The 26,951-nt window shown below is 33.5% G+C and overlaps 1 protein-coding gene across 1 annotated transcript; it reads right to left on the bottom strand.

The window, feature by feature from the left end:
• Positions 1–8,269: 8,269 nt before the first annotated feature.
• Positions 8,270–19,396, bottom strand: LOC137400316 (CD59 glycoprotein-like). The gene is made up of 4 exons (XM_068086644.1): positions 19,283–19,396; positions 12,632–12,707; positions 11,088–11,222; positions 8,270–8,747 (listed from the first exon to the last, which is right to left on the bottom strand). The coding sequence occupies exons 2-4, from the start codon at positions 12,660–12,662 to the stop codon at positions 8,551–8,553; spliced, it is 363 nt and encodes a 120-aa protein (XP_067942745.1). The 5' UTR covers positions 12,663–12,707; positions 19,283–19,396; the 3' UTR covers positions 8,270–8,550.
• Between the last annotated feature and the right edge of the window lie 7,555 nt (positions 19,397–26,951).

Genomic DNA, 26,951 nt, shown 5'->3' with positions numbered 1-26,951 from the left:
AATCTTTTGGTGTTATATTCTTACAGTTTAATTTTTTGTTTAAAAAAGTTATGTAAATATAAAAGAGTATCATATAAAATATCATAATACAATAAAATATAATATAGTACCGGATAAGATAGAACAAAATACTGCAACACTATATAATTCAATGTAAATTAATATAGTAAAGTCTACTATAATATACTACAATGTAAGACTAAATTATATAATAAAATGTATATATATATATATATATATATATATATATACATTTATATATACATATATATATATATATATATATATATATATATATATATATATATATATATATATATATATATATATATATATATATATATATATATATATATATATATATAAATGTATATATATATATATATATCACATAACCACATTGTAAAACTTATAAAATTGTTAGCTTAAATTTAGCTCAAGAACAGACAACTTACAAACCAAAGCTATTCATTGATACTAAACCTTTTTAGGCTTAACAGTGGTTCCATTTTTGCAATTTAGTAAGTTTAGTTGCATATTTCTGTTGCTTTTAGGTTGATTTCATGTCAATTCATAACTATGTACATGCGCTTTATTAGATTTTTTTATCATGAGAATAATAATCATCAACACACATATAAATTACAATACAAATATGTGCCTTAAAGAAAGCTAGTATAGAATTTTAAATTACAAATTTAGAACTGCAAATCTTGACAGAGTCATGAAAGATGTATAAACAAAAGTAGATTTTGTTGAATTAAGGATTTGTACTATTCAATCTAGTATAATTATTGAAAGCATCAGTGATGCTAATAAATGTCTGTATTTCCTCCAGGAGTATCTTACAGGTAACATTTTTATACAAAGCACATTTATTATAATCTAGTCCAAGATATGTCAAAAAGGATTTATTTTTGTTGCAAAAAAGCATTTTGACTTATAAAAAATCTATATCCGTGTTCTAGCATAATTATTCCAACGAATGATATTTCCAAATTTTTTCCACCTTCTTACTCTGCTTATGCTAAATGTTTATTTTACTTCAATTTTAGGTTTCAAGATTTTTCAAGGTTTGTGTCCTCGTTGTTTACATGACAGTTAGAACTTTGTTCGCATAATTTCAACTTATGCGACATAAAAATTGCATACAATCACTAACAATTATTTTGAAGATATCATCGCCAGCTGCTTTAACAATCTTCTATCTACAATGTAATATCCGTTCTCGTAGCAGAGAAAGGTATTTTAAAACCTATTTGTCAAGCTATTTATTTTATTTTAATGGTTAACCGTTGCCCTTTTTTCTTTTTTTTTGATTTATTGTTGCTGTATGGCATAAGTTGAAAAACGTTTCTGTTTGAAATTAAATTATTGCCAAGAAACTACTATAGTATAATAATTCATTTTTGTAAAACCAAACTGTGCGCATTGCAATGATGTTTGAAAAAAGGTTGAGGTGCAGCAATTTAGGTGACAATCATTGAGATATGGATTGTATATTTTCATTGAATATTGAAATTGTATATTAATATTTCTTACAGATTGAGGCTATTGACAAAAGGAAAATTCTTATTGTAAACATGTTAAGTCAACAGAGTTCTGCTATTAGAAATATTATAAAAATAAAGATATTGAAAAGCATAAAAAAGAAAACATTGTAAACGAAACTTATGGTTCTATTTACTCTCCCCAAGACATTCAAGCAATAACACAGAGTGTGAAACTCCAAAGGTATATTCAAATAAATAAATATACATCGGCATACATGTAAGATAGTCAATAAACCATAAGCAAACATGAAGAGAACATGCGAGTACAACCCTGATCAAGTTTACTCAACTTTACTCAAACCATCGTTTTGTGCTCGTTCTGTATTTTTTCTTCTTTTTAGGCTCCACCCACTTTTCTTTTTGTTTTATGTTGGGTTTTCTAGTACGGTCTTCTCGGTTGTCCTGTCGTCCTCAGCAGTGACCGAGCTTTTTTCTGTGACCGGAAGAGTCAGCACTGTGACCATGGTGCCCAATAAATCAATCTTTACCACCCTGGTCACTGGTAGCAATATAAAAAATATGTTATTTACTTGTTTTTTAATTATTTTTTATCGAACCATTGACTTGGTTTGCCCACGCATATAATGCTAGTCTGCAGAAATGCAATAAAATATTCAAGAAGCTCTTGAGCATTAATATTTTGAAGCACTTATCTGTGTTCCCAACTAATGAAAGTTTATAACAGCTAATAATTATCTTTGGTAGTATCATTGAGTACCTTTTACAATCCTTTAAAGTATCTCAAACATTGCGGGGGCCGTAGCCAAATACCCGCACTGTATGTGAGTTGTGCCATGCTACCAGACCTGAAGTGTTTATATTATCTCCTACTTTGCCTTTTGCAAGATGATAAAATGTCATAAGAGGTAGTGAGTGCCCTTTGCTTTGTGAGCCTTAAACATAAAATATAATAACTCTTATCAGTGTTAGTACATGTGGTGGCAAGGTGACTGAGTGCTGTAGTGGCTGATAGTGTAACAACATGGCGCTCCCTGTACATAAAATAATGCATACGGCTACCATACAAACTATTGGAGCAGATGCTAGTGATGTTTGAAAATCTAGCAACTATGAATATTGAGAATATAGCCAAATGTCTCAGAATACTGACACAGATTATGAAAAATGAAGATTTAGCCAGTTTGGCCTTGGGCTTTAGAACCTTTTTCTGACAGATTTATCAAAATTGGAAGTCTTGGAGAGTAAAATATCTAAAATTTAAGAACTTGAACTTTTCTAACATCCGTAAATAGAAAGCCGAAAAAAATGGAGAAGCTGTAATTCTTTTTTCTCATTTTTTATTTACAATGGAAGCAATGGCTTGGTTTATAAACATGAGCCTAGTTTCTTGGTGACAAACTTTATTCAGCTCAAGGTAAGAACGAGGCTGTTCTGGAAAGTCTTCTCAATCCTCGTCAGCTACTGCAAACTCACTCTACACAGTTATCTTTCTGAACAATCATTCTCTCCTACATGCATCTGATTAGAGAAAGACAAAACTGCGCCTCACCTATCTTTAGGTGCAAAATAACACACTGACACTAATTGGATAACGCCTTTGCCATGCTTGAAGCTATAAGCTTAGAGCATACTTTGGAACAGACCATTAATAATTAAAACCTTAGTCTAACCTACAAGAACCCGTGTACCAGATGCACCCAAACACTAAACATGGTTACACAGTAATACCTCATCTAGAAAAATGAACTTGAAGAAAAGATGAGGAAATTGATTCAGAGCAGAATTAGAAATCGTTCTGATCACCTTCCAATGATGTGAGATAAAATTAAGATAGGAAATGCTGATACTAGCATGATGTGCACCTGACACCAGAAACGAAGAAAAACAAACTTCCTTGATGTGCTTGAAAAGAGAAAAGAGGACTCCAACAGTTAGAACAAACTATAGAAAAACATAAAAGAACACCGACTTTTTAATGGGAGACAAAATACAACCATTAAAGCCATCCTTATTCAATTGCTATTAAGTTGGGGAATCAATGGTGGCTGCCAATTCTGAGAACTATTGTACTCTAGTTAAAAGAAAACAAAACCAAAAAAAAAACCCGATTTAAAAACATGATTATGCTAAAGATGGAAAAAGTGGATTTGGTAAATAGTGTGCAGCAAATAATAACGAGAAACGGGGTTGACTGGAAATGTAGGGTGCGATAGAAAAGCAAATAGGTTGTATTCTTATAATTCTATGATGACAGAGACTCATATGCTTTGTGAACTCCTTATGTGCAAGCTTATCTTACAGTGTTTGTTTTTATTAAGAGCTTTGTTGCGCATACAATGGCTCCATTATCTTGGATGACATGCCTGTATCTTGTGTCAAGGGAACCTCGATGGCTGGAGACATGACTAGTTGCTGAGAGCAATTTAATGGTGGATACCATTCTACCAATGGCTTTTTGTAGTTAATATCAGTTGCCTTTTCTAGGAGTTCAACCTCAACCTGTTGTTTGCAAGCCAGACAGTCTAAACCACTAAACTACTAAGCTACGACTGCTCTGTAAATAATGTAATTACATCAAAGAAAGTATGATGTGAAACAATTAGTTGCCATGGTAACCTTTATAATACTAAGGCAACAGACCAGAAAAAGAACCATGGGTGCTGTCTCTCTGCTTGGTTTAATTTTATTATAGATTTTGCCTATTATTGTGTGCGTTGTTCCATCAATACACAAACATGCCCATGTTTATCAGTTGAATTTTTTCGGCTAGGTTTCAAAGTCTTTTAGCCATGCAGACGCATTTAGTTATAAAAGTTTATAACAGCTAATAATTATATTTGGTAGTATCATTGAGTACCTTTCGCAATTCTTTAAAGTATCCCAAACATTGCGGGCTCGTAGCCAAAACCCGCACTGTATGTGAGTTGTGCAATACTAACAGACCTGAAGTGTTTATATTATCTCCTACTTTACCTTTTGCAAGATGATGAAATGTTATAAGAGGTAGTGAGTGCCCTTTGTTTTGTGTGTTTCATACATAAAATATGATAACTCTTATCAGTGTTAGTATACTTGGCAGTCCTGTTCACCTTGAGAGATTTTCATGAGTAATCAGCATGAGCAAAACAACTTCTTTCAGTGGCAAAGTGACTGAGTGCTGTATTGGTTGATGGTGTGAAGGTATAGCCACACATGCTAATTTTTTCGTTGATTCTGACAGAAATCATGTAATGAACAAAAATATTAAAAATATCGCAATATTAACGGACTTGACTTGTTTATATTAGGAACTATTTTAGGTTCAAACTAAACTACATTTTAAAATACTTTTTACATGTACGGTCAAATTAAAGATTTAGCTATCCAAAATAAAAAGCTAAAATACTGACAAATAGGTCGTATTAAAAAAATATACGCTTGGTTTAAAAAAGCATCCAATTACCTGAAGAGTGATGGTAACAGTTTTTAGGTAATCTCTAGTTGCAACTAGCAGTAGGCCCGGCTTTGCTCGAAGTTTTCAATCTTTTATATATTTCTCATTTTTAAAAATCTTCAAGTTGTTTCTTTTTCAATCAGATAGCTTGCTGCACGTACGTAAATTTTCAACAGAAGTTGCTACACTGCTGTTATGATAACAATTGATGAATAGGGTTATTGTGGGCAATTGTCCTTAATGCATTCTTGAATTTGTAATCTATGTTTATGAGGCTGGTTTTCAGAAATCAGATAAAGTTTGAAAACCAAAAATTTTTGAAGCTCTGGTAAAAAGCATAAAGCAAATTCGTGTAAAGTTTGGACTAAATCGGTCAAAAATGTAGATGCGCAAAGTTATAGAGATAAATTTTTAGCAATGATAAAACTTGGCAATGAATTGAACATGGAAACCTCAGTTTGGCAGACAAGCGTGCTATTTATCACACTACATAGCCTATTTGCTCTACAGAGACATAACAACGCTTTTCTAAGCATGCTAATAATCTTGCGTATTTGAATATCATGATTGCATAAAAGATCATGATGCATACTGATTATACAGACAATTATTACAAGCCATGGCAAAGTTAATGCTGAATTGTACACCGGCACAGACCCGGTTCTTATTATAGTAAAGGTTTAGACTAGCTTAAGTTACTCACACTAAATGTGTAAATAAACTTAGCCAATGGCAACTACATTATCTGCTACTTTATGAGCTTTTTTTACCATAAAGAGTAAACTTAATGTATAGCATAAAGCATAAGAAATGTTTATCAACAATCTGCTTTAGCTATGCCTCGTGCGTTCAAATCTTTTAATTATGTGTTGATCAGACACACACAACAATAAAAAAGCCCTTAATTTAAAAGTTAGAATGATAATTAAAAATGGTGATTGAAAATTAATTTTTTGTGCAAAAACATTTTAATTACTCATCAAATGTCGGTCATTTAGCTAGTAATATTTGTAAGAAACACTTCAGCAATGCCACTTCATTTTGCTAATAATTGTAAACTCATGACATGGGACAAAAAAGAACAGTTGCTGGAAATCATTATTTAGAAGAATTGTCAAATCTCCTCAAATTAGATGAAGAAATTGATGATAAAAGTGAATTGTTCCCAGACTGGCCTAGTTGATTTTACAATTAATATTCAAGGATTCACTATTAATGGAGAAACCATTAATGTAACCTCAAATAAATGTAGTTGTGTGAATAGTAATTGACTCTAAAATGAACTTTACTGCTCAAACAGAATGGGCTATTAACTCGCCAAAGAGGAAATGGAATTTGTGAAAACCGTTGGTCTATGTAAAAATGACGGCAGATTCATCTAGGAAAATCTTAACAGCTGTGGTTTTACCTCATGTTTTTTATGCCAGCCAACTATTGAACAATGAAAACAAGCTAATTGTGTATAGGTATATAAAATATTTCAAGTCATACAATTATTAGAGCAGATGCAATTCAAGTTTAAAATCTGGCAACTGCGAATATTGGGAATATAGCCAAATGTCTCCAAATACTGATCCAGCTTATGAAAAATGATGATTCAGCTAGTTTGGCCTTGTGCTCTAGAAGATTTTTCTAGTAGAAATCTCAAAATTGAATGTTTTAGACAGGAACAGATCTAAAAACTGAAAACTTGAAATCATCTAACATCCGTGAGCGGAAAACCCCCAAAAAAGAGAGAACCTGTAATTCATACTTTTGACTTTACAATGGAAGCAATGACTTAGTTTATGATCATGAGCCTAGGTCCTTAGCGACAAACCTTATTTAGTTCAAGGTAAGGATTAATGATTAATGATTGTGACTACATTAATTACATTGGGTAAAATACTCAAACTTAAAACACTTGAGGCTATTAACTAGCACAGTTGATCGTTAAGCGTAATGTAACAATTATTAAGCAGGTTTAAAATACTGCTATTGTTTAGTAAATATTTAGACTAAGCTTATGAGGCACTAGAAGGGCATTTGGGTAGTGCATGTATACATATGCTGACTATGCATGGAGCACTCTAACTAAAGCCAGAAGAACCTACTTAGTAGGGAAGATGATACTAAAGAATTCAAAAGTGTGGAGCAGGCAGTGAACATCTGAAGTCGGCGACTTTCTCTAAACATACTTGAAACTGAACAAAGCTAACCAAATAGCCAATGCAACATTGCAAACTATGACATCAAGTGCTCTCAACCAGGCAACTCTGAACACAAATCTATTGCAACAGACTGCAGTCTAGTGTTGTAGTCTAGTGTCAGTGTCTAGGCAGTCAGTATTGCAGACAGCTTGATGTCAAACTGCAGTCAGCCTGCAATCTGACTGCAGGCTGACTATAGTCTGACTGCAGTCTAACTAAAATAACAGTCTAGCAGAATGTAGTAATCAGTAGTACTAGACTACTGCATTCTACTAGTAGACAAGTAGTATGCAGACATCTATGCAGGTTAGTTTGCATAAACAGACAAAAAGTCTGAAGACTGAAAGGATGCGCCAAATGCCATCCTGCATCGATGACTCTTTGTAACGATATGAATAATTATGGTTAAGATAATGAACAGCATGATCATTATCCCGCCTTCATGGCCAGAGGCAGCTGAGAGCTTGTTGATGGTCCAACCTCTAAGCTCTTTCATCCTTGAGTCTAAACTATCAATTTTAAGAATGAGGTGCTTAATGCTACTCACGTACCTCAAGTACATGTACATGTCTTCATCATCAGTGGAGTCACCACAAGATGTCCTGTGTGCTCTTTTGATGGTGTGTTTAGACACTAGTGTGTAAGTGGTAGAAGTCACTTGGTTCATCTACTTCCAATTTTAATACCCGCAAGTTTCTGACTATAATTGCTTTTCTGCGCAACAAATTGTTTAGTAGTTAGAGGCAATTCAAATGTATCTCTAATCACAGTTCTTGCATCACTGCAATGTATCCCAACTTGTATGGTTCAATCATGAAGTTGCTCTAAATGATGCTTTTATCATGATTCTGAGTCATTTCATACACTTTAAACAAGTAGCCCATTTTTTATGATTCAAGCGTGGACCTTGTTCAGCCAGCCGGGCTTCATCCAAGTCGACATGCCATTAGTTTTTGCACTCTTCAGAAAGGTCATAGATGTTATACCAATATATAAGCAAGGGTCTTGTTCAGGTATCCCCAAAAAAGTGTGTAATATACATGGATCGATCCTGAGACGTCATGTTCATTATGCAGTCACCCTACTAAGTGTATCATGTTGGTATATTTTCTGCCGGAATAAGAGCAATCAGGTTATATTTAGGAAATAGTTTATTAAAGTTTGAAAAAAGAATGCTTCTAAATATTAATATTAAAACTATGGAAGTGTATAGAAGTACTGAAAGAGTACATACAATGATTGCCTGACTCTAGTTACAGTCATCATTAGAAGTAGTCTGAGAGAAAGATAGAGAGTTTGCTAAAAGATACACACTGGTTAATTAGTACTGCTCCATTTACTCATCTCCAACTGGGTTGAAAATAGCAAGAGAACAATTCAAAGCAAATCTAATGACCATCAAGTACTTTTGTTACTAGAAAAATTTGGGAAACAGAAGAGCAACAAGGGTAACAAAAAAACTAGCAGCAACTCCCTTTCCAGAACTATCCAGAAGTTCTTGGGTGTTGCAGTAGTCAGTCTTGCACCGACAAACAGTAATCCCATTTGCACTATGACATCCATTGGAAAGTCTAGTGCTGTCTAGTAAGTCCATCCCGCATGACATGGACACTGGAAAAACCATAAATATAGGGAACTGTTACTCATTTGTTCAGAATCACATGACATCATCACCATCATCATCATCATCATCATCATCATCATCATCATCGCCATCATTACCATCACCATGTCATGTATAATGATGAACAACAGCGGATAAATATAGATGGGTAAAAATGCCAAAATATTTTTTGCAATTTGCCACTGCTGCTGCCATCACTGCTGCTCAGAAAAGACCTAGTCAGCTTATAGCACGACCCTCTCAGGTCCACAATTTGCTCCCAAGAATGTAGGATCTAGGTCACTTTATCACTTTCATGCTTCCCTTATCTACACTGTCGTAGTTGACAAACGACATGCCTAGCATGATTGGCCTGATGTTTACCATACCTTCTGTTTATCTGCCCTAAGACACTGATAAATGTTGAGATAAAATACTACTTCAAATAAGATTCAAACTCGTGACAATCAGCTTGGTAGACTAACACTCTAACGCTCTTGCAAATCAACTGCCTGCAGGCATGTCACAATAGTTTCAAAAACACCGTGAAGCCTCCAATTGAACGCCACCTCTATTTGAATGCCATCTCTATGTAACCACCACTATGAGAGAATGGTTGAAAAATAGAGTACCACCGTCTATGTGAACGCCATCACCGTTTGGTCGCCACTTTGACAATCTTTGATGTTATGAACCCATAATGTCAAGTGACAACGACAAAGCTTCTCGCTTTTTTCATTAAAACTTTGAAAGCAACTTTATACAAATAATTAAGAACTGTCTCAAACTAATAGTAATTCCTTGTTTAACTAGGTCTTGATACTTCAAAGTACTGGTATATAAAAACTGGTTTACATTTACGATGGTAAATAAACGACTAGTTTTAGGCCAAAGGTTACGTTTAGCAAGCAAAGCTTTTACTTGTTGCATTTGTGCTAAATGCAACGCAGTAAAGTTTTGCTCTGCCAAAACATTGTTCCGACGCTATTATTGACTAGTTCAGCAGTGCATAAGAAGAGTTGAGGTAAGAAAACATCGTGAAAAGTATTGGACAACTAGAAAAGGTTCGTTCCATTGAAAGCAACCATCAGAATGCAGCTATCTGAGCAAACGATGTAAATATTTTTCTTTATAAAACGTTAATTTTTGTACATGTATCTGCATGTAATATAAATATGGTTTGTTTATGTCACTTGTTCATGAGTATATATTTGTAGCATTTGATAAATCGTCACTGTATAACTAACAAATTTGCAGATTTATAGCATATTATTCGATAGCATCATTGAGGTAATCCGATCTTACAATTGTTCGACGCTCGTACTTCCTCTTCTATTGCACTTAAAAAGCTAAGTTTGATTGCAAACTGCAGCAAATGTATCAATGAGTGCAATGAGCTATTATCCAAAATTGGTAAATATATATATTAAATGAAAACATGACTTCAAACCTAGAATAAAATAGAAATTGAAAACTCTAACAAATTGCAAAACAGGATGTATGCTATAATATCATTGCAGGTTAACTGTTGCGGTCATTGCGGTTAAAGATTTACAAGTTTGAGATAGTTAGTTACAAAACTGTTAAAAGGTTTTGGTGTCTGCAAGACGAAAGTATACAGATATAAGAACTCAAAAAATATTTACTTTAAACAAATATTTTGTCTCCGAGGGCCACTTTTTATTTGTGGCCAGCCTTGTAATCTGCTAGTATAAGCTGGTGATACTAATTAAATGTGTTATGCTGAAACTGAAATGTTTACTTATACTGAGTGTTTGAAAATGCTTAAGGGCTTACAACAAATCAGTGTTTTGAGCTGAATTAGTTGTATTCATAAAAATGCAAGCACACTAATTTGCTGCCTTTTTTCTCATATGATTTTGATTAAAGAAAAACCATGATAGCAGTTACAAATAGTAGAATGCTCTCCAACAATTTCAAAAGCTTCTAATAATTTACAAATGAATTAAATTAATAAAAAGTTTCTCTTAAGGGCCGTCTGTCATTTTTAGATCAATTATTAGTGGAAAGAAATTTACATTTATGATTGAAATGATTGCTCATAGCTTACAAATAAAACATCCATTTGTGTATTAGTTTTGATTAGAAATCAGAACAAAAAAATTAAAGACTGATTTTTAATTAAATTTAAAGTTAATCAAATTAAAAATTAATTAGATTAAAAATTTAGCACAAAATTTATGCTTTTTATTTTATCACATTTTAAAAATAAACATTTTACATTGCACAAATTTAAAATTTTCCTTGATTCATATCTTCAAGAAGGGTGCTGCATTTCTTTGTGTAACATAATGACCAAGGAAAATTGTGTTTGACAAGTTACTAACCAGTTCCTGCTTGCTTTGCCACATAGCAAGAATCGCTGCTAAAATAGCTAGAGCAGTCCACTTTCTCATTAGAGGTTGTTCCACAGGGGCTACAGGAATAGCAGGAAATAGCGTAGCTTCTTCCAACAAGCATGACTACAAATAAACACAATAAATAGCAGAACATGACACAGGAGATCAAACCTACCTTACCTTATTTTGCATGTGTTAACCAAAAACATTGTAGTTTATAAAGTGTTTGAGGGAAGGTTCTATATAACCACCAGTCAATTTAATATGATGAAAGCATATATAGCTGCATGCACCTAGTCTGATAAATAAATGTATGGCACACTTATTCAATTTAATTACAGAGCTCATACCAGTATTACAGACTTAATTTTATCTTGGTAGATGTACAAATATAACTAAAATAGTTAAAGACAACAATAAACTGTGTTTAAAAAGAGAAAAACATTATCTTTGTAGCATCTCTATAAGTTTATTTGGCAAGTTTTATGAACATAAAACACACATGAGTAAAGGTTCACGCAGACACCAACCCACACACTCAAGCATATACCTACACACATGCACAAACACACATAAACACACACATACACACATGCGCACACTCTCATGCATGCACACACATGTGCACACACCTGCGTATACGCCTGCACGCACACCTGCACACACGCCGGTATACACACGCTCACACACGTGCCATTACTCACATGCATGCACCCTCACTCAACGACACACATACTCAGCCACACACATACACACATACCAATCTGCACACTCACATACCAATGCACCCCAGCACACACACACACACACACACGCACGCACGCACGCACACTTACACAAATGCCCTTATACACGCGCACACACCAATGCACACCTGCACATCCATGCGTCCATGCATGGATGCATCCATGCGTTCACACTCCTGGCATCTATGCACCTCTGCACAGACAAACACACTCACACACCCATGCACTCTTGCACACACTCACACACCCATGCACTCCTGCACACATAAACACAAACACTCACAACATTATTTATTTCTTTAATGACTGTTTGGCTAAAGGTATCGACTTGTGAAACACTGACTAGTGCCATTCCAAAGATGCTAAAATTTACAATTGAGTGGAAGAGGAATCCTTTAGTTGACTCAACAAAGGTAAATAAGTCAACCAGTTTTGTTTATCAAAATATTTATAAAACAAACAATTGAAAAACAATTAAGATAATTTTGTTACACCTAGTCATGCATTCGAAAATTTCAATATACGTTCCACTGTTTAAATTCGCTATTGCAATACACAAAAGCTATGAACTTTATTAGTTTTTTAGCATAACTCTGGGTACCAACAATTTAAAAGTCTATTCAATTAATCTGCGGTACTACAAATTGTATACGCAATTGCTAGCTGGTCACTTTCTAGTTCCCTTCTGGCTATTTTCCATCTGCTGAAATCTTTTTAGAACTAAATAAAAAATGACAGCAGCAAATAGCGCAAGTTTAATGAAATATCATTGTTTCAGAAACTTACCAGAGACAAGGAGAATGATTCTTAAATCCATGTTGAATTAAATAATGGCAGCTGGTAGCTTGTTCTCTTAGTATACCTGTAACAAACAAGTTCATAGAAATAAATTGTACACACAAGTTTTCCAAAGTTTTGAGTGAACCATTGAACTTTTACCTATTTTTGTGGCTACGACATCTTGTATGACAGTAATTGCTGACAGAAAATAGTTTCTGACGGTTTGAAAAACTAGCTACATTGAAATATTTACTACTGGCAGTAAGAGTAACGATGCCTGAATTCCTTTCATTTTCAATCAGACATCCTGCAGCAGGTGGGTGTTTAATAGGTTGGTTCTTAAGACCCAGACGGTGTGTTGAAACCAAATATTTTTATCTAGCTGGTGGAAGGCACAGGGAACAGTGTTTATGCAGACTAACAGACAGACATAATGACAAAGTAGTATTTACCAATATAGATCAATTTTAATAAACAAGATGGAGTTGAAACAAAAAACTGAAATCACTTTATCTGCCCTTGATTTCAATAAATCTTTCTTTCCTTAAAATTCTGACTCATAACCTACCACAGATCCTACTTGGTTGCTAACAACACTTAAAGATGAACTTGCACAAAATTTTAGCAAGTTTTATCAGAAAGTTTTTGTGTTTTTCAACCATTTGGGACTGTTTGTGATGTTTGAGGTGATCTGACTGGCAAGATGTTTCAAGATTAAAATCAATAAAACTTGATCGCTGCTGAAATGGCCAGAAAAAAATACTTGCAAGATGACATCGCTGGTTGTTATCGTTGTGATAGTTGCCACTGGCTATTGTGTTCAAGTTACAGCATTACGTGTCTCTATTCTTTTGGTATCTTTGAAACCATGGATATGATAGTTGATTTTTTGCTTGACCTGAGTATTTTAACTTTTGGCGCTTGCAATCTTGAAACATCCTTGCAGTCAGACCACCTCAAACATAAAAAATAATTGCGTATATTAGACAATATTGATGTTTTCTGATAAAATCTACTAAAATTTTGTGTAAGTTTATCTTTAACTCTAATCAAGTTCTTATTGAAGCTTGAAGAACTTTCTTAACTAGTTCAACTTTCAGTTCAGGATATTCAACGATAAGACCTTTACAAATGAATGTATAAGTTGACCTTCTAGACTTTGAGCTAATTCGTATGTCGAATAACTCTATCCGGATGATTCGGTTTAAAATCAAAGTTACAGTCAAGGTCAAAATTGCTTCTATGCCAAATTTGAATGTCACGTACATCCTGCATAGCTCTTGAATGCCAACGAAACTGGACTCAACCCCTTCTTATCATTAACCTCATATGGTAAGTTTAAATCTAACAACGTAAATGGTTAGTCACTGATAAGCCTTTGATAACTAACAACATTCGCCAAGCACATCTGATAAGCCTAAACTTCAATAAAACCGTGACACTCAGAAGGCATACAGTTGAAAAGCGCTGCCGATAAAAGCTAGCAAGAGAAAAGGAATTTTTGAACACTTGAAAATAGGCTGAAAGTACTGCTGAGTCACCTTCTTTATGACTGCCTGATTCTAAGTGGTCAATGTGTTTAAAATAAAGGAGATGTATACTTCATGAAAGTAGTAGCTATCAGCTTAAATAACTTTTGACCAAATTTAGTAAAAAAAAATTTTAAAGATGAAGTTCCACAAGGTTTTATTAGATTTTATCAGAAAGCAGCGGTATTTTTTATCATTTACAATAACTTTTCAAGTTTAAGGAGCTCTAACTGCCAGAATGTGTCAAGATTAAAATCCATAAAACTTTATCGCAGTTACAATGATCCGAAAAAATACATTCAAAATGACATCACAAGCTGTTATCGTTGTGATAGTTGATATTGGCTAATGCATTGAAGTTGCAGTGTTACTTGTCTTTGTCCGTCTATATGTCCGTCTGTCCGAAGCCACGCTAAGAGCGTTAGGAAAACAATTCCCTTGCACAGGAATTGAACTGGGACATTCCATTTCACCAATTGTTGTTAAGATTTTAACTTTTGATTTTTATTGGGAAACTAGAAAGTGACCAGCTAGCAATTGCGTATACAACTTGTAGTACCGCGGATTAATTGAATAGACTTTTAAATTGTTGGTACCCAGAGTTATGCTAAAAAACTAATAAAGTTCATAGCTTTTGTGTATTGCAATAGCAAATTTACTAATATGAAGAAAAGGTGGGAAAGATGTGAGAATGAAATAAATCGCACTGAAATGGAAAACAGTGAAACGTATATTGAAATTTTCGAATGCATGACTAGGTGTAACAAAATTATCTTAATTGTTTTTCAATTGTTTGTTTTATAAATATTTTGATAAACAAAACTGGTTGACTTATTTACCTTTGTTGAGTCAACTAAAGGATTCCTCTTCCACTCAATGGTAAATTTTAGCATCTTTGGAATGGCACTAGTCAGTGTTTCACAAGTCGATACCTTTAGCCAAACAGTCATTAAAGAAATAAATAATGTTGTGAGCGTTTGTGTTTATGTGTGCAAGAGTGCATGGGTGTGTGAGTGTGTGCAAAAGTGCATGGGTGTGTGAGTGTGTTTGTCTGTGCAGAGGTGCATAGATGCCAGGAGTGTGAACGCATGGATGCATCCATGCATGGACGCATGGATGTGCAGGTGTGCATTGGTGTGTGCGCGTGTATAAGGGCATTTGTGTAAGTGTGTGTGCGTGCGTGCGTGCGTGCGTGCGTGCGTGCGTGCGTGTGTGTGTGTGTGTGTGTGTGTGTGCAGGGGTGCATTGGTATGTGAGTGTGCAGATTGGTATGTGTGTATGTGTGTGGCTGAGTATGTGTGTCGTTGAGTGAGGGTGCATGCATGTGAGTAATAGCACGTGTGTGAGCGTGTGTATACCGGCGTGTGTGCAGGTGTGCGTGCAGGCGTATACGCAGGTGTGTGCACATGTGTGTGCATGCATGAGAGTGTGCGCATGTGTGTATGTGTGTGTTTATGTTTGTTTGTGCATGTGTGTAGGTATATGCTTGAGTGTGTGGGTTGGTGTCTGCATGAACCTTTACTTATGTGTGTTTTATGTTCATAAAACTTGCCAAATAAACTTATAGAGATGCTACAAAGATGATGTTTTTCTCTTTTTAAACACAGTTTATTGTTGTCTTTAACTATGTTAGTTATATTTGTACATCTACCAAGATAAAATTAAGTCTGTAATACTGGTATGAGCTCTGTAATTAAATTGAATAAGTGTGCCATACATTTATTTATCAGACTAGGTGCATGCAGCTATATATGCTTTCATCATATTAAATTGGCTAGTGGTTATATAGAACCTTCCCTCAAACACTTTATAAACTACAATGTTTTTAGTTAATACATGAAAAACAAGGTGTTTCACTGGTTTGATCTCCTGTGTCATGTTCTGCTATTTATTGTGTTTATTTGTAGTCATGCTTGTTGGAAGAAGCTACGCTATTTCCTGCTACTCCTGTAGCCCCTGTAGAACAACCTCTAATGAGAAAGTGGACTGCTCTAGCTATTTTAGCACCGATTCTTGCTATGTGACAAAGCAAGCAGGAACTGGTTAGTAACTTGTCAAACACAATATTCCTTGGTCAATATGTTACACAAAGAAATGCAGCGCCCTTCTTGAAGATATGGATCAAGGAAAATTTTTAATTTGTGCAATGTAAAATGTTTATTTTTAAAATGTGATAAAACAAAAAGCATAACTTTTGTGCAAAATTTTTAATCTAATTAATTTTTAATTTGATTAACTTTAAATTTAATTAAAAATCAGTCTTTAATTTTTTTGTTCTGATTTCTAATCAAAACTAATACACAAATGGATGTTTCATTTGTAAGCTATGAGCAATCATTTCTATCATAAATGTAAATTTCTTTCCACTAATAATTGATCTAAGAATGGCAGACGGCTTTAAGAGAAACTTTTTATTAATTTAATTCATTTGTAAATTATTAGAAGCTTTTGAAATTGTTGCAGAGCATTCTACTATTTGTAACTGCTAACAGGGCTTTTTCATTCAAGATCATAAAAATTAAAACTCTATCCGGATTATTCGGTTTAAAATCAAAGTTACAGTCAAGGTCAAAACTGCTTCTATGCCAAATTTGAATGTCACGTACATCCTGTATAGCTCTTGAAAGCCAACGAAACTGGACTCAACCCCTCCTTATCCCGAACCTCGGATGGTAAGTTTAAAGCTAACAATGTAAATGGCTAGTCACTGATAAGCCTTTGGTAACTAACAACACACGCCAAGCACATATGATAAGCCTAAACCTCAATAAAACCGTGACAATCAGAAGGCATACAGTTGAAAAGCGCTGCCGATAAAAGCTAGCAAGAGAAAAGGAATTTTTGAACACTTGAAAATAGGCTGAAAGTACTGTTGAGCCACCTTCTTTATGACTGCCTGATTCTAAGTGGTCAATGTGTTTAAAATAAAGGAGAAGTATACTTCATGAAAGTAGTAGCTAACAGCTTTAATAACTTTTGACCAAATTTAATAAAAATTTTCTTTTTTAAACATAAAGTTTCCTAAGATTTTATTGTATTTTATCAAAAAGCAGCGGTATTTTTTATCATTTACAATAACTTTTGATGTTTGATGAGCTCTAACTGCCAGAATGTGTCAAGATTATATCCATTAAACTTTATTGCAGTTACAATGATCCGAAAAAAATACATTCAAAATGACATCACAAGCTGTTATCGTTGTGATAGTTGATATCAGCTAATGCACTGAAGTTGCAGTGTTACTTGTCTTTGTCCGTCTATATGTCCGTCTGTCCGAAGCCTTGCTAAGAGCGTTAGGAAAACAATTCCCTTGCACAGGAATTGAACTGGGACATTCCATTTCACCAATTGATGCAGTAACCCCTAGACCACTCGACTGCCATGCCACTTCACAAATGAATCATGAACATACCGATTGCTCATGACAATCTCTCACAGTGACCGAAACTGCCAAGACTACTAGTAAATGTGAGAACAAAAAAACCAACTAGTCAAGCAATAATAACATGACAGAAGAATAAAATAATGTTTCAGTAATTTTCTAGTTAGACAATTCTTGTAATTCAGCCCACTTTGTACTTCTTTATATCGACTAACATCTCTCTATGACCGCACAGCCTGAGACCAAAACATGCACATAAGGAAATTTGTATATCATAAAACAAACTTACTGAGTCACTTTAGCTATGGTATAGCTTTTTGTTAATGTTATAATGTTTTAATGAATTATCAAGGTTTTATAAATGGCTTGTTTTAGATTGCTCATACGCTTTACATCTAATCCTCATTTAAAGATGAACTCACATACAATTTTGGTAGATCTTATCCGAAGGTATCGGTAGTTTTCTATCATTTACAATGGTTTTTGATGTTTGAGATGGTCTAATTCTTTGGAACCATTGATGTCATAATTGTGTTTTTGCTTGATCTGAGCATTTAAACCACAATTAAGTTTTATCAGTTTTAATTTTGAAAAGTCCTGGCAGCACGATTGCCTCAAACATTAAAAACATTTGCAAATGATGAAAAACAGAAACATTTGGTAAGCTCACATTTAACTTAGCAAATACAAAAGATTGATTTACTGCTTTAAAAATTTATTAAGAAACCAATTTTTTATAATAACAAATTTATCACAGCAACTGTTAGTGATTTCATCAAAGGCTATTTGCCAAAATACAGTATTGCACTGAACTTTCAATAATCAAGCAAATACACAAAAATCGGTTCGATATAAAAGACAACAGATATGATTGTGTATATACATAATTTATTTAAAATTGAAAAAAAATGTTGTGTTATCTACTTTGCATCACGGCTCAAGTTACCGTAAGTCTATTTGTATAACAAGCTGAGTTTGTTTCTTCAATTTTAAACTCTGTAAAAAGATTTTATGAAAAATTATGTGTTAAATAAGCAAGCAAAACTTGTTATAACAATGACTGAGTTGAAATTGGATGTTAATGATTAATCTTTGTAAAAAAACAAAACAGAAAAATATTCTTTGATTTTATTAATAAAAAACACAAAAATAGAATGAATACACAACTAACTTTTTTTTGTTTAAGTTTGTTGTGAGTATTAATTTAAATTGAACATTATTTTACTTGGTTTAAATGTTTTGCGACATTTGATTCAGTTACTGCTATGAAATTTGTATCAATACTTTAATGAGGAGTAGAGTAGTTGAAACTTTTGATTTAGGCTACAAACTGGCTGAAGAAGTATAATTACTATAATCAGTATAATTCAAGTTCTAAAAAAACTCCTAAAGTTAAAGAATAAATTGAGCAGATAAGTGACATCAAAGTGCTATACTAATCAAAAAAATGTAATTGTCTTTACTTTAACAATGCCAAAAACTCTTTGCAAACAGTTAAATACTCCAAAATAGGGTAAAAACAAGTTTAGTTTATAAGAAGCTAGATGCCTAGTTATTAGTTATTTATTGTATTATTAAAATGATAATATTAAGAAATGAACAGAGTAACATATATTCTACAATGAGTACTGTAACGATAAAGTATGACTGACTAATAAATTATGATTTTACCAAATAAAATAACAAAGTGGGTGCTCATTATATCAAAAGTTAGTTTCACTTTAGTGCAGCTTCAATAAACTTTACCTGTGTTAAAGGTGATCTATCAGCTCTTGCTTGGAATATGAACATAGCTTATTTCAAAACTTTATACTCTTACAAAGTGTTGACTTATCATTGGCTAGTCAAATTGAAGAAGCTTGTCAAATGAACTATGAAGCATTGCCAATCTTCCCACCCCATATAGCCTAGTACACCTAACTCAGCCTAAGTAAACAGTAAACCTAACTCAGCTGTGTTCCATTTATTGAGATAAGGTGGATGGGTCATGACTAGCCCTTTGGCTTACTTTAATTAATTGCTACACTATCTTAGTTTTACTAAAATCTTTTGGTGTTATATTCTTACAGTTTAATTTTTTGTTTAAAAAAGTTATGTAAATATAAAAGAGTATCATATAAAATATCATAATACAATAAAATATAATATAGTACCGGATAAGATAGAACAAAATACTGCAACACTATATAATTCAATGTAAATTAATATAGTAAAGTCTACTATAATATACTACAATGTAAGACTAAATTATATAATAAAATGTATATATATATATATATATATATATATAGGAATATATATATATATATATATATATATACATTTATATATATACATATATATATATATATATATATATATATATATATATATATATGTATATATATATATATATCACATAACCACATTGTAAAACTTATAAAATTGTTAGCTTAAATTTAGCTCAAGAACAGACAACTTACAAACCAAAGCTATTCATTGATACTAAACCTTTTTAGGCTTAACAGTGGTTCCATTTTTGCAATTTAGTAAGTTTAGTTGCATATTTCTGTTGCTTTTAGGTTGATTTCATGTCAATTCATAACTATGTACATGCGCTTTATTAGATTTTTTTATCATGAGAATAATAATCATCAACACACATATAAATTACAATACAAATATGTGCCTTAAAGAAAGCTAGTATAGAATTTTAAATTACAAATTTAGAACTGCAAATCTTGACAGAGTCGTGAAAGATGTATAAACAAAAGTAGATTTTGTTGAATTAAGGATTTGTACTATTCAATCTAGTATAATTATTGAAAGCATCAGTGATGCTAATAAATGTCTGTATTTCCTCCAGGAGTATCTTACAGGTAACATTTTTATACAAAGCACATTTATTATAATCTAGTCCAAGATATGTCAAAAAGGATTTATTTTTGTTGCAAAAAAGCATTTTGACTTATAAAAAATCTATATCCGTGTTCTAGCATAATTATTCCAACGAATGATATTTCCAAATTTTTTCCACCTTCTTACTCTGCTTATGCTAAATGTTTATTTTACTTCAATTTTAGGTTTCAAGATTTTTCAAGGTTTGTGTCCTCGTTGTTTACATGACAGTTAGAACTTTGTTCGCATAATTTCAACTTATGCGACATAAAAATTGCATACAATCACTAACAATTATTTTGAAGATATCATCGCCAGCTGCTTTAACAATCTTCTATCTACAATGTAATATCCGTTCTCGTAGCAGAGAAAGGTATTTTAAAACCTATTTGTCAAGCTATTTATTTTATTTTAATGGTTAACCGTTGCCCTTTTTTCTTTTTTTTTGATTTATTGTTGCTGTATGGCATAAGTTGAAAAACGTTTCTGTTTGAAATTAAATTATTGCCAAGAAACTACTATAGTATAATAATTCATTTTTGTAAAACCAAACTGTGCGCATTGCAATGATGTTTGAAGAAAGGTTGAGGTGCAGCAATTTAGGTGACAATCATTGAGATATGGATTGTATATTTTCATTGAATATTGAAATTGTATATTAATATTTCTTACAGATTGAGGCTATTGACAAAAGGAAAATTCTTATTGTAAACATGTTAAGTCAACAGAGTTCTGCTATTAGAAATATTATAAAAATAAAGATATTGAAAAGCATAAAAAAGAAAACATTGTAAACGAAACTTATGGTTCTATTTACTCTCCCCAAGACATTCAAGCAATAACACAGAGTGTGAAACTCCAAAGGTATATTCAAATAAATAAATATACATCGGCATACATGTAAGATAGTCAATAAACCATAAGCAAACATGAAGAGAACATGCGAGTACAACCCTGATCAAGTTTACTCAACTTTACTCAAACCATCGTTTTGTGCTCGTTCTGTATTTTTTCTTCTTTTTAGGCTCCACCCACTTTTCTTTTTGTTTTATGTTGGGTTTTCTAGTACGGTCTTCTCGGTTGTCCTGTCGTCCTCAGCAGTGACCGAGCTTTTTTCTGTGACCGGAAGAGTCAGCACTGTGACCATGGTGCCCAATAAATCAATCTTTACCACCCTGGTCACTGGTAGCAATATAAAAAATATGTTATTTACTTGTTTTTTAATTATTTTTTATCGAACCATTGACTTGGTTTGCCCACGCATATAATGCTAGTCTGCAGAAATGCAATAAAATATTCAAGAAGCTCTTGAGCATTAATATTTTGAAGCACTTATCTGTGTTCCCAACTAATGAAAGTTTATAACAGCTAATAATTATCTTTGGTAGTATCATTGAGTACCTTTTACAATCCTTTAAAGTATCTCAAACATTGCGGGGGCCGTAGCCAAATACCCGCACTGTATGTGAGTTGTGCCATGCTACCAGACCTGAAGTGTTTATATTATCTCCTACTTTGCCTTTTGCAAGATGATAAAATGTCATAAGAGGTAGTGAGTGCCCTTTGCTTTGTGAGCCTTAAACATAAAATATAATAACTCTTATCAGTGTTAGTACGTGTGGTGGCAAGGTGACTGAGTGCTGTAGTGGCTGATAGTGTAACAACATGGCGCTCCCTGTACATAAAATAATGCATACGGCTACCATACAAACTATTGGAGCAGATGCTAGTGATGTTTGAAAATCTAGCAACTATGAATATTGAGAATATAGCCAAATGTCTCAGAATACTGACACAGATTATGAAAAATGAAGATTTAGCCAGTTTGGCCTTGGGCTTTAGAACCTTTTTCTGACAGATTTATCAAAATTGGAAGTCTTGGAGAGTAAAATATCTAAAATTTAAGAACTTGAACTTTTCTAACATCCGTAAATAGAAAGCCGAAAAAAATGGAGAAGCTGTAATTCTTTTTTCTCATTTTTTATTTACAATGGAAGCAATGGCTTGGTTTATAAACATGAGCCTAGTTTCTTGGTGACAAACTTTATTCAGCTCAAGGTAAGAACGAGGCTGTTCTGGAAAGTCTTCTCAATCCTCGTCAGCTACTGCAAACTCACTCTACACAGTTATCTTTCTGAACAATCATTCTCTCCTACATGCATCTGATTAGAGAAAGACAAAACTGCGCCTCACCTATCTTTAGGTGCAAAATAACACACTGACACTAATTGGATAACGCCTTTGCCATGCTTGAAGCTATAAGCTTAGAGCATACTGTGGAACAGACCATTAATAATTAAAACCTTAGTCTAACCTACAAGAACCCGTGTACCAGATGCACCCAAACACTAAACATGGTTACACAGTAATACCTCATCTAGAAAAATGAACTTGAAGAAAAGATGAGGAAATTGATTCAGAGCAGAATTAGAAATCGTTCTGATCACCTTCCAATGATGTGAGATAAAATTAAGATAGGAAATGCTGATACTAGCATGATGTGCACCTGACACCAGAAACGAAGAAAAACAAACTTCCTTGATGTGCTTGAAAAGAGAAAAGAGGACTCCAACAGTTAGAACAAACTATAGAAAAACATAAAAGAACACCGACTTTTTAATGGGAGACAAAATACAACCATTAAAGCCATCCTTATTCAATTGCTATTAAGTTGGGGAATCAATGGTGGCTGCCAATTCTGAGAACTATTGTACTCTAGTTAAAAGAAAACAAAACCAGAAAAAAAAACCGATTTAAAAACATGATTATGCTAAAGATGGAAAAAGTGGATTTGGTAAATAGTGTGCAGCAAATAATAACGAGAAACGGGGTTGACTGGAAATGTAGGGTGCGATAGAAAAGCAAATAGGTTGTATTCTTATAATTCTATGATGACAGAGACTCATATGCTTTGTGAACTCCTTATGTGCAAGCTTATCTTACAGTGTTTGTTTTTATTAAGAGCTTTGTTGCGCATACAATGGCTCCATTATCTTGGATGACATGCCTGTATCTTGTGTCAAGGGAACCTCGATGGCTGGAGACATGACTAGTTGCTGAGAGCAATTTAATGGTGGATACCATTCTACCAATGGCTTTTTGTAGTTAATATCAGTTGCCTTTTCTAGGAGTTCAACCTCAACCTGTTGTTTGCAAGCCAGACAGTCTAAACCACTAAACTACTAAGCTACGACTGCTCTGTAAATAATGTAATTACATCAAAGAAAGTATGATGTGAAACAATTAGTTGCCATGGTAACCTTTATAATACTAAGGCAACAGACCAGAAAAAGAACCATGGGTGCTGTCTCTCTGCTTGGTTTAATTTTATTATAGATTTTGCCTATTATTGTGTGCGTTGTTCCATCAATACACAAACATGCCCATGTTTATCAGTTGAATTTTTTCGGCTAGGTTTCAAAGTCTTTTAGCCATGCAGACGCATTTAGTTATAAAAGTTTATAACAGCTAATAATTATATTTGGTAGTATCATTGAGTACCTTTCGCAATTCTTTAAAGTATCCCAAACATTGCGGGCTCGTAGCCAAAACCCGCACTGTATGTGAGTTGTGCAATACTAACAGACCTGAAGTGTTTATATTATCTCCTACTTTACCTTTTGCAAGATGATGAAATGTTATAAGAGGTAGTGAGTGCCCTTTGTTTTGTGTGTTTCATACATAAAATATGATAACTCTTATCAGTGTTAGTATACTTGGCAGTCCTGTTCACCTTGAGAGATTTTCATGAGTAATCAGCATGAGCAAAACAACTTCTTTCAGTGGCAAAGTGACTGAGTGCTGTATTGGTTGATGGTGTGAAGGTATAGCCACACATGCTAATTTTTTCGTTGATTCTGACAGAAATCATGTAATGAACAAAAATATTAAAAATATCGCAATATTAACGGACTTGACTTGTTTATATTAGGAACTATTTTAGGTTCAAACTAAACTACATTTTAAAATACTTTTTACATGTACGGTCAAATTAAAGATTTAGCTATCCAAAATAAAAAGCTAAAATACTGACAAATAGGTCGTATTAAAAAAATATACGCTTGGTTTAAAAAAGCATCCAATTACCTGAAGAGTGATGGTAACAGTTTTTAGGTAATCTCTAGTTGCAACTAGCAGTAGGCCCGGCTTTGCTCGAAGTTTTCAATCTTTTATATATTTCTCATTTTTAAAAATCTTCAAGTTGTTTCTTTTTCAATCAGATAGCTTGCTGCACGTACGTAAATTTTCAACAGAAGTTGCTACACTGCTGTTATGATAACAATTGATGAATAGGGTTATTGTGGGCAATTGTCCTTAATGCATTCTTGAATTTGTAATCTATGTTTATGAGGCTGGTTTTCAGAAATCAGATAAAGTTTGAAAACCAAAAATTTTTGAAGCTCTGGTAAAAAGCATAAAGCAAATTCGTGTAAAGTTTGGACTAAATCGGTCAAAAATGTAGATGCGCAAAGTTATAGAGATAAATTTTTAGCAATGATAAAACTTGGCAATGAATTGAACATGGAAACCTCAGTTTGGCAGACAAGCGTGCTATTTATCACACTACATAGCCTATTTGCTCTACAGAGACATAACAACGCTTTTCTCAGCATGCTAATAATCTTGCGTATTTGAATATCATGATTGCATAAAAGATCATGATGCATACTGATTATACAGACAATTATTACAAGCCATGGCAAAGTTAATGCTGAATTGTACACCGGCACAGACCCGGTTCTTATTATAGTAAAGGTTTAGACTAGCTTAAGTTACTCACACTAAATGTGTAAATAAACTTAGCCAATGGCAACTACATTATCTGCTACTTTATGAGCTTTTTTTACCATAAAGAGTAAACTTAATGTATAGCATAAAGCATAAGAAATGTTTATCAACAATCTGCTTTAGCTATGCCTCGTGCGTTCAAATCTTTTAATTATGTGTTGATCAGACACACACAACAATAAAAAAGCCCTTAATTTAAAAGTTAGAATGATAATTAAAAATGGTGATTGAAAATTAATTTTTTGTGCAAAAACATTTTAATTACTCATCAAATGTCGGTCATTTAGCTAGTAATATTTGTAAGAAACACTTCAGCAATGCCACTTCATTTTGCTAATAATTGTAAACTCATGACATGGGACAAAAAAGAACAGTTGCTGGAAATCATTATTTAGAAGAATTGTCAAATCTCCTCAAATTAGATGAAGAAATTGATGATAAAAGTGAATTGTTCCCAGACTGGCCTAGTTGATTTTACAATTAATATTCAAGGATTCACTATTAATGGAGAAACCATTAATGTAACCTCAAATAAATGTAGTTGTGTGAATAGTAATTGACTCTAAAATGAACTTTACTGCTCAAACAGAATGGGCTATTAACTCGCCAAAGAGGAAATGGAATTTGTGAAAACCGTTGGTCTATGTAAAAATGACGGCAGATTCATCTAGGAAAATCTTAACAGCTGTGGTTTTACCTCATGTTTTTTATGCCAGCCAACTATTGAACAATGAAAACAAGCTAATTGTGTATGGGTATATAAAATATTTCAAGTCATACAATTATTAGAGCAGATGCAATTCAAGTTTAAAATCTGGCAACTGCGAATATTGGGAATATAGCCAAATGTCTCCAAATACTGATCCAGCTTATGAAAAATGATGATTCAGCTAGTTTGGCCTTGTGCTCTAGAAGATTTTTCTAATAGAAATCTCAAAATTGAATGTTTTAGACAGGAACAGATCTAAAAACTGAAAACTTGAAATCATCTAACATCCGTGAGCGGAAAACCCCCAAAAAAGAGAGAACCTGTAATTCATACTTTTGACTTTACAATGGAAGCAATGACTTAGTTTATGATCATGAGCCTAGGTCCTTAGCGACAAACCTTATTTAGTTCAAGGTAAGGATTAATGATTAATGATTGTGACTACATTAATTACATTGGGTAAAATACTCAAACTTAAAACACTTGAGGCTATTAACTAGCACAGTTGATCGTTAAGCGTAATGTAACAATTATTAAGCAGGTTTAAAATACTGCTATTGTTTAGTAAATATTTAGACTAAGCTTATGAGGCACTAGAAGGGCATTTGGGTAGTGCATGTATACATATGCTGACTATGCATGGAGCACTCTAACTAAAGCCAGAAGAACCTACTTAGTAGGGAAGATGATACTAAAGAATTCAAAAGTGTGGAGCAGGCAGTGAACATCTGAAGTCGGCGACTTTCTCTAAACATACTTGAAACTGAACAAAGCTAACCAAATAGCCAATGCAACATTGCAAACTATGACATCAAGTGCTCTCAACCAGGCAACTCTGAACACAAATCTATTGCAACAGACTGCAGTCTAGTGTTGTAGTCTAGTGTCAGTGTCTAGGCAGTCAGTATTGCAGACAGCTTGATGTCAAACTGCAGTCAGCCTGCAATCTGACTGCAGGCTGACTATAGTCTGACTGCAGTCTAACTAAAATAACAGTCTAGCAGAATGTAGTAATCAGTAGTACTAGACTACTGCATTCTA

The sequence above is a fragment of the Watersipora subatra genome, chromosome 7 (assembly GCF_963576615.1).
Source record: "Watersipora subatra chromosome 7, tzWatSuba1.1, whole genome shotgun sequence".
NCBI classification, from domain to species: Eukaryota; Metazoa; Bryozoa; class Gymnolaemata; order Cheilostomatida; family Watersiporidae; genus Watersipora; species Watersipora subatra.
This window is presented reverse-complemented; position numbering and strand designations above follow the sequence as displayed.

What these genes read in the sequence shown, in the direction of transcription:
- LOC137400316 (XM_068086644.1), bottom strand. Translation starts at nt 12,662, where the DNA reads ATGGATTTAAGAATCATTCTCCTTGTCTCTG. An exon ending in AATCATTCTCCTTGTCTCTG is followed by an intron (nt 11,223 to 12,631) that starts GTAAGTTTCTGA and finishes GTTTATTTGTAG; the next exon opens with TCATGCTTGTTGGAAGAAGC. An exon ending in GGCAAAGCAAGCAGGAACTG is followed by an intron (nt 8,748 to 11,087) that starts GTTAGTAACTTG and finishes TGGTTTTTCCAG; the next exon opens with TGTCCATGTCATGCGGGATG.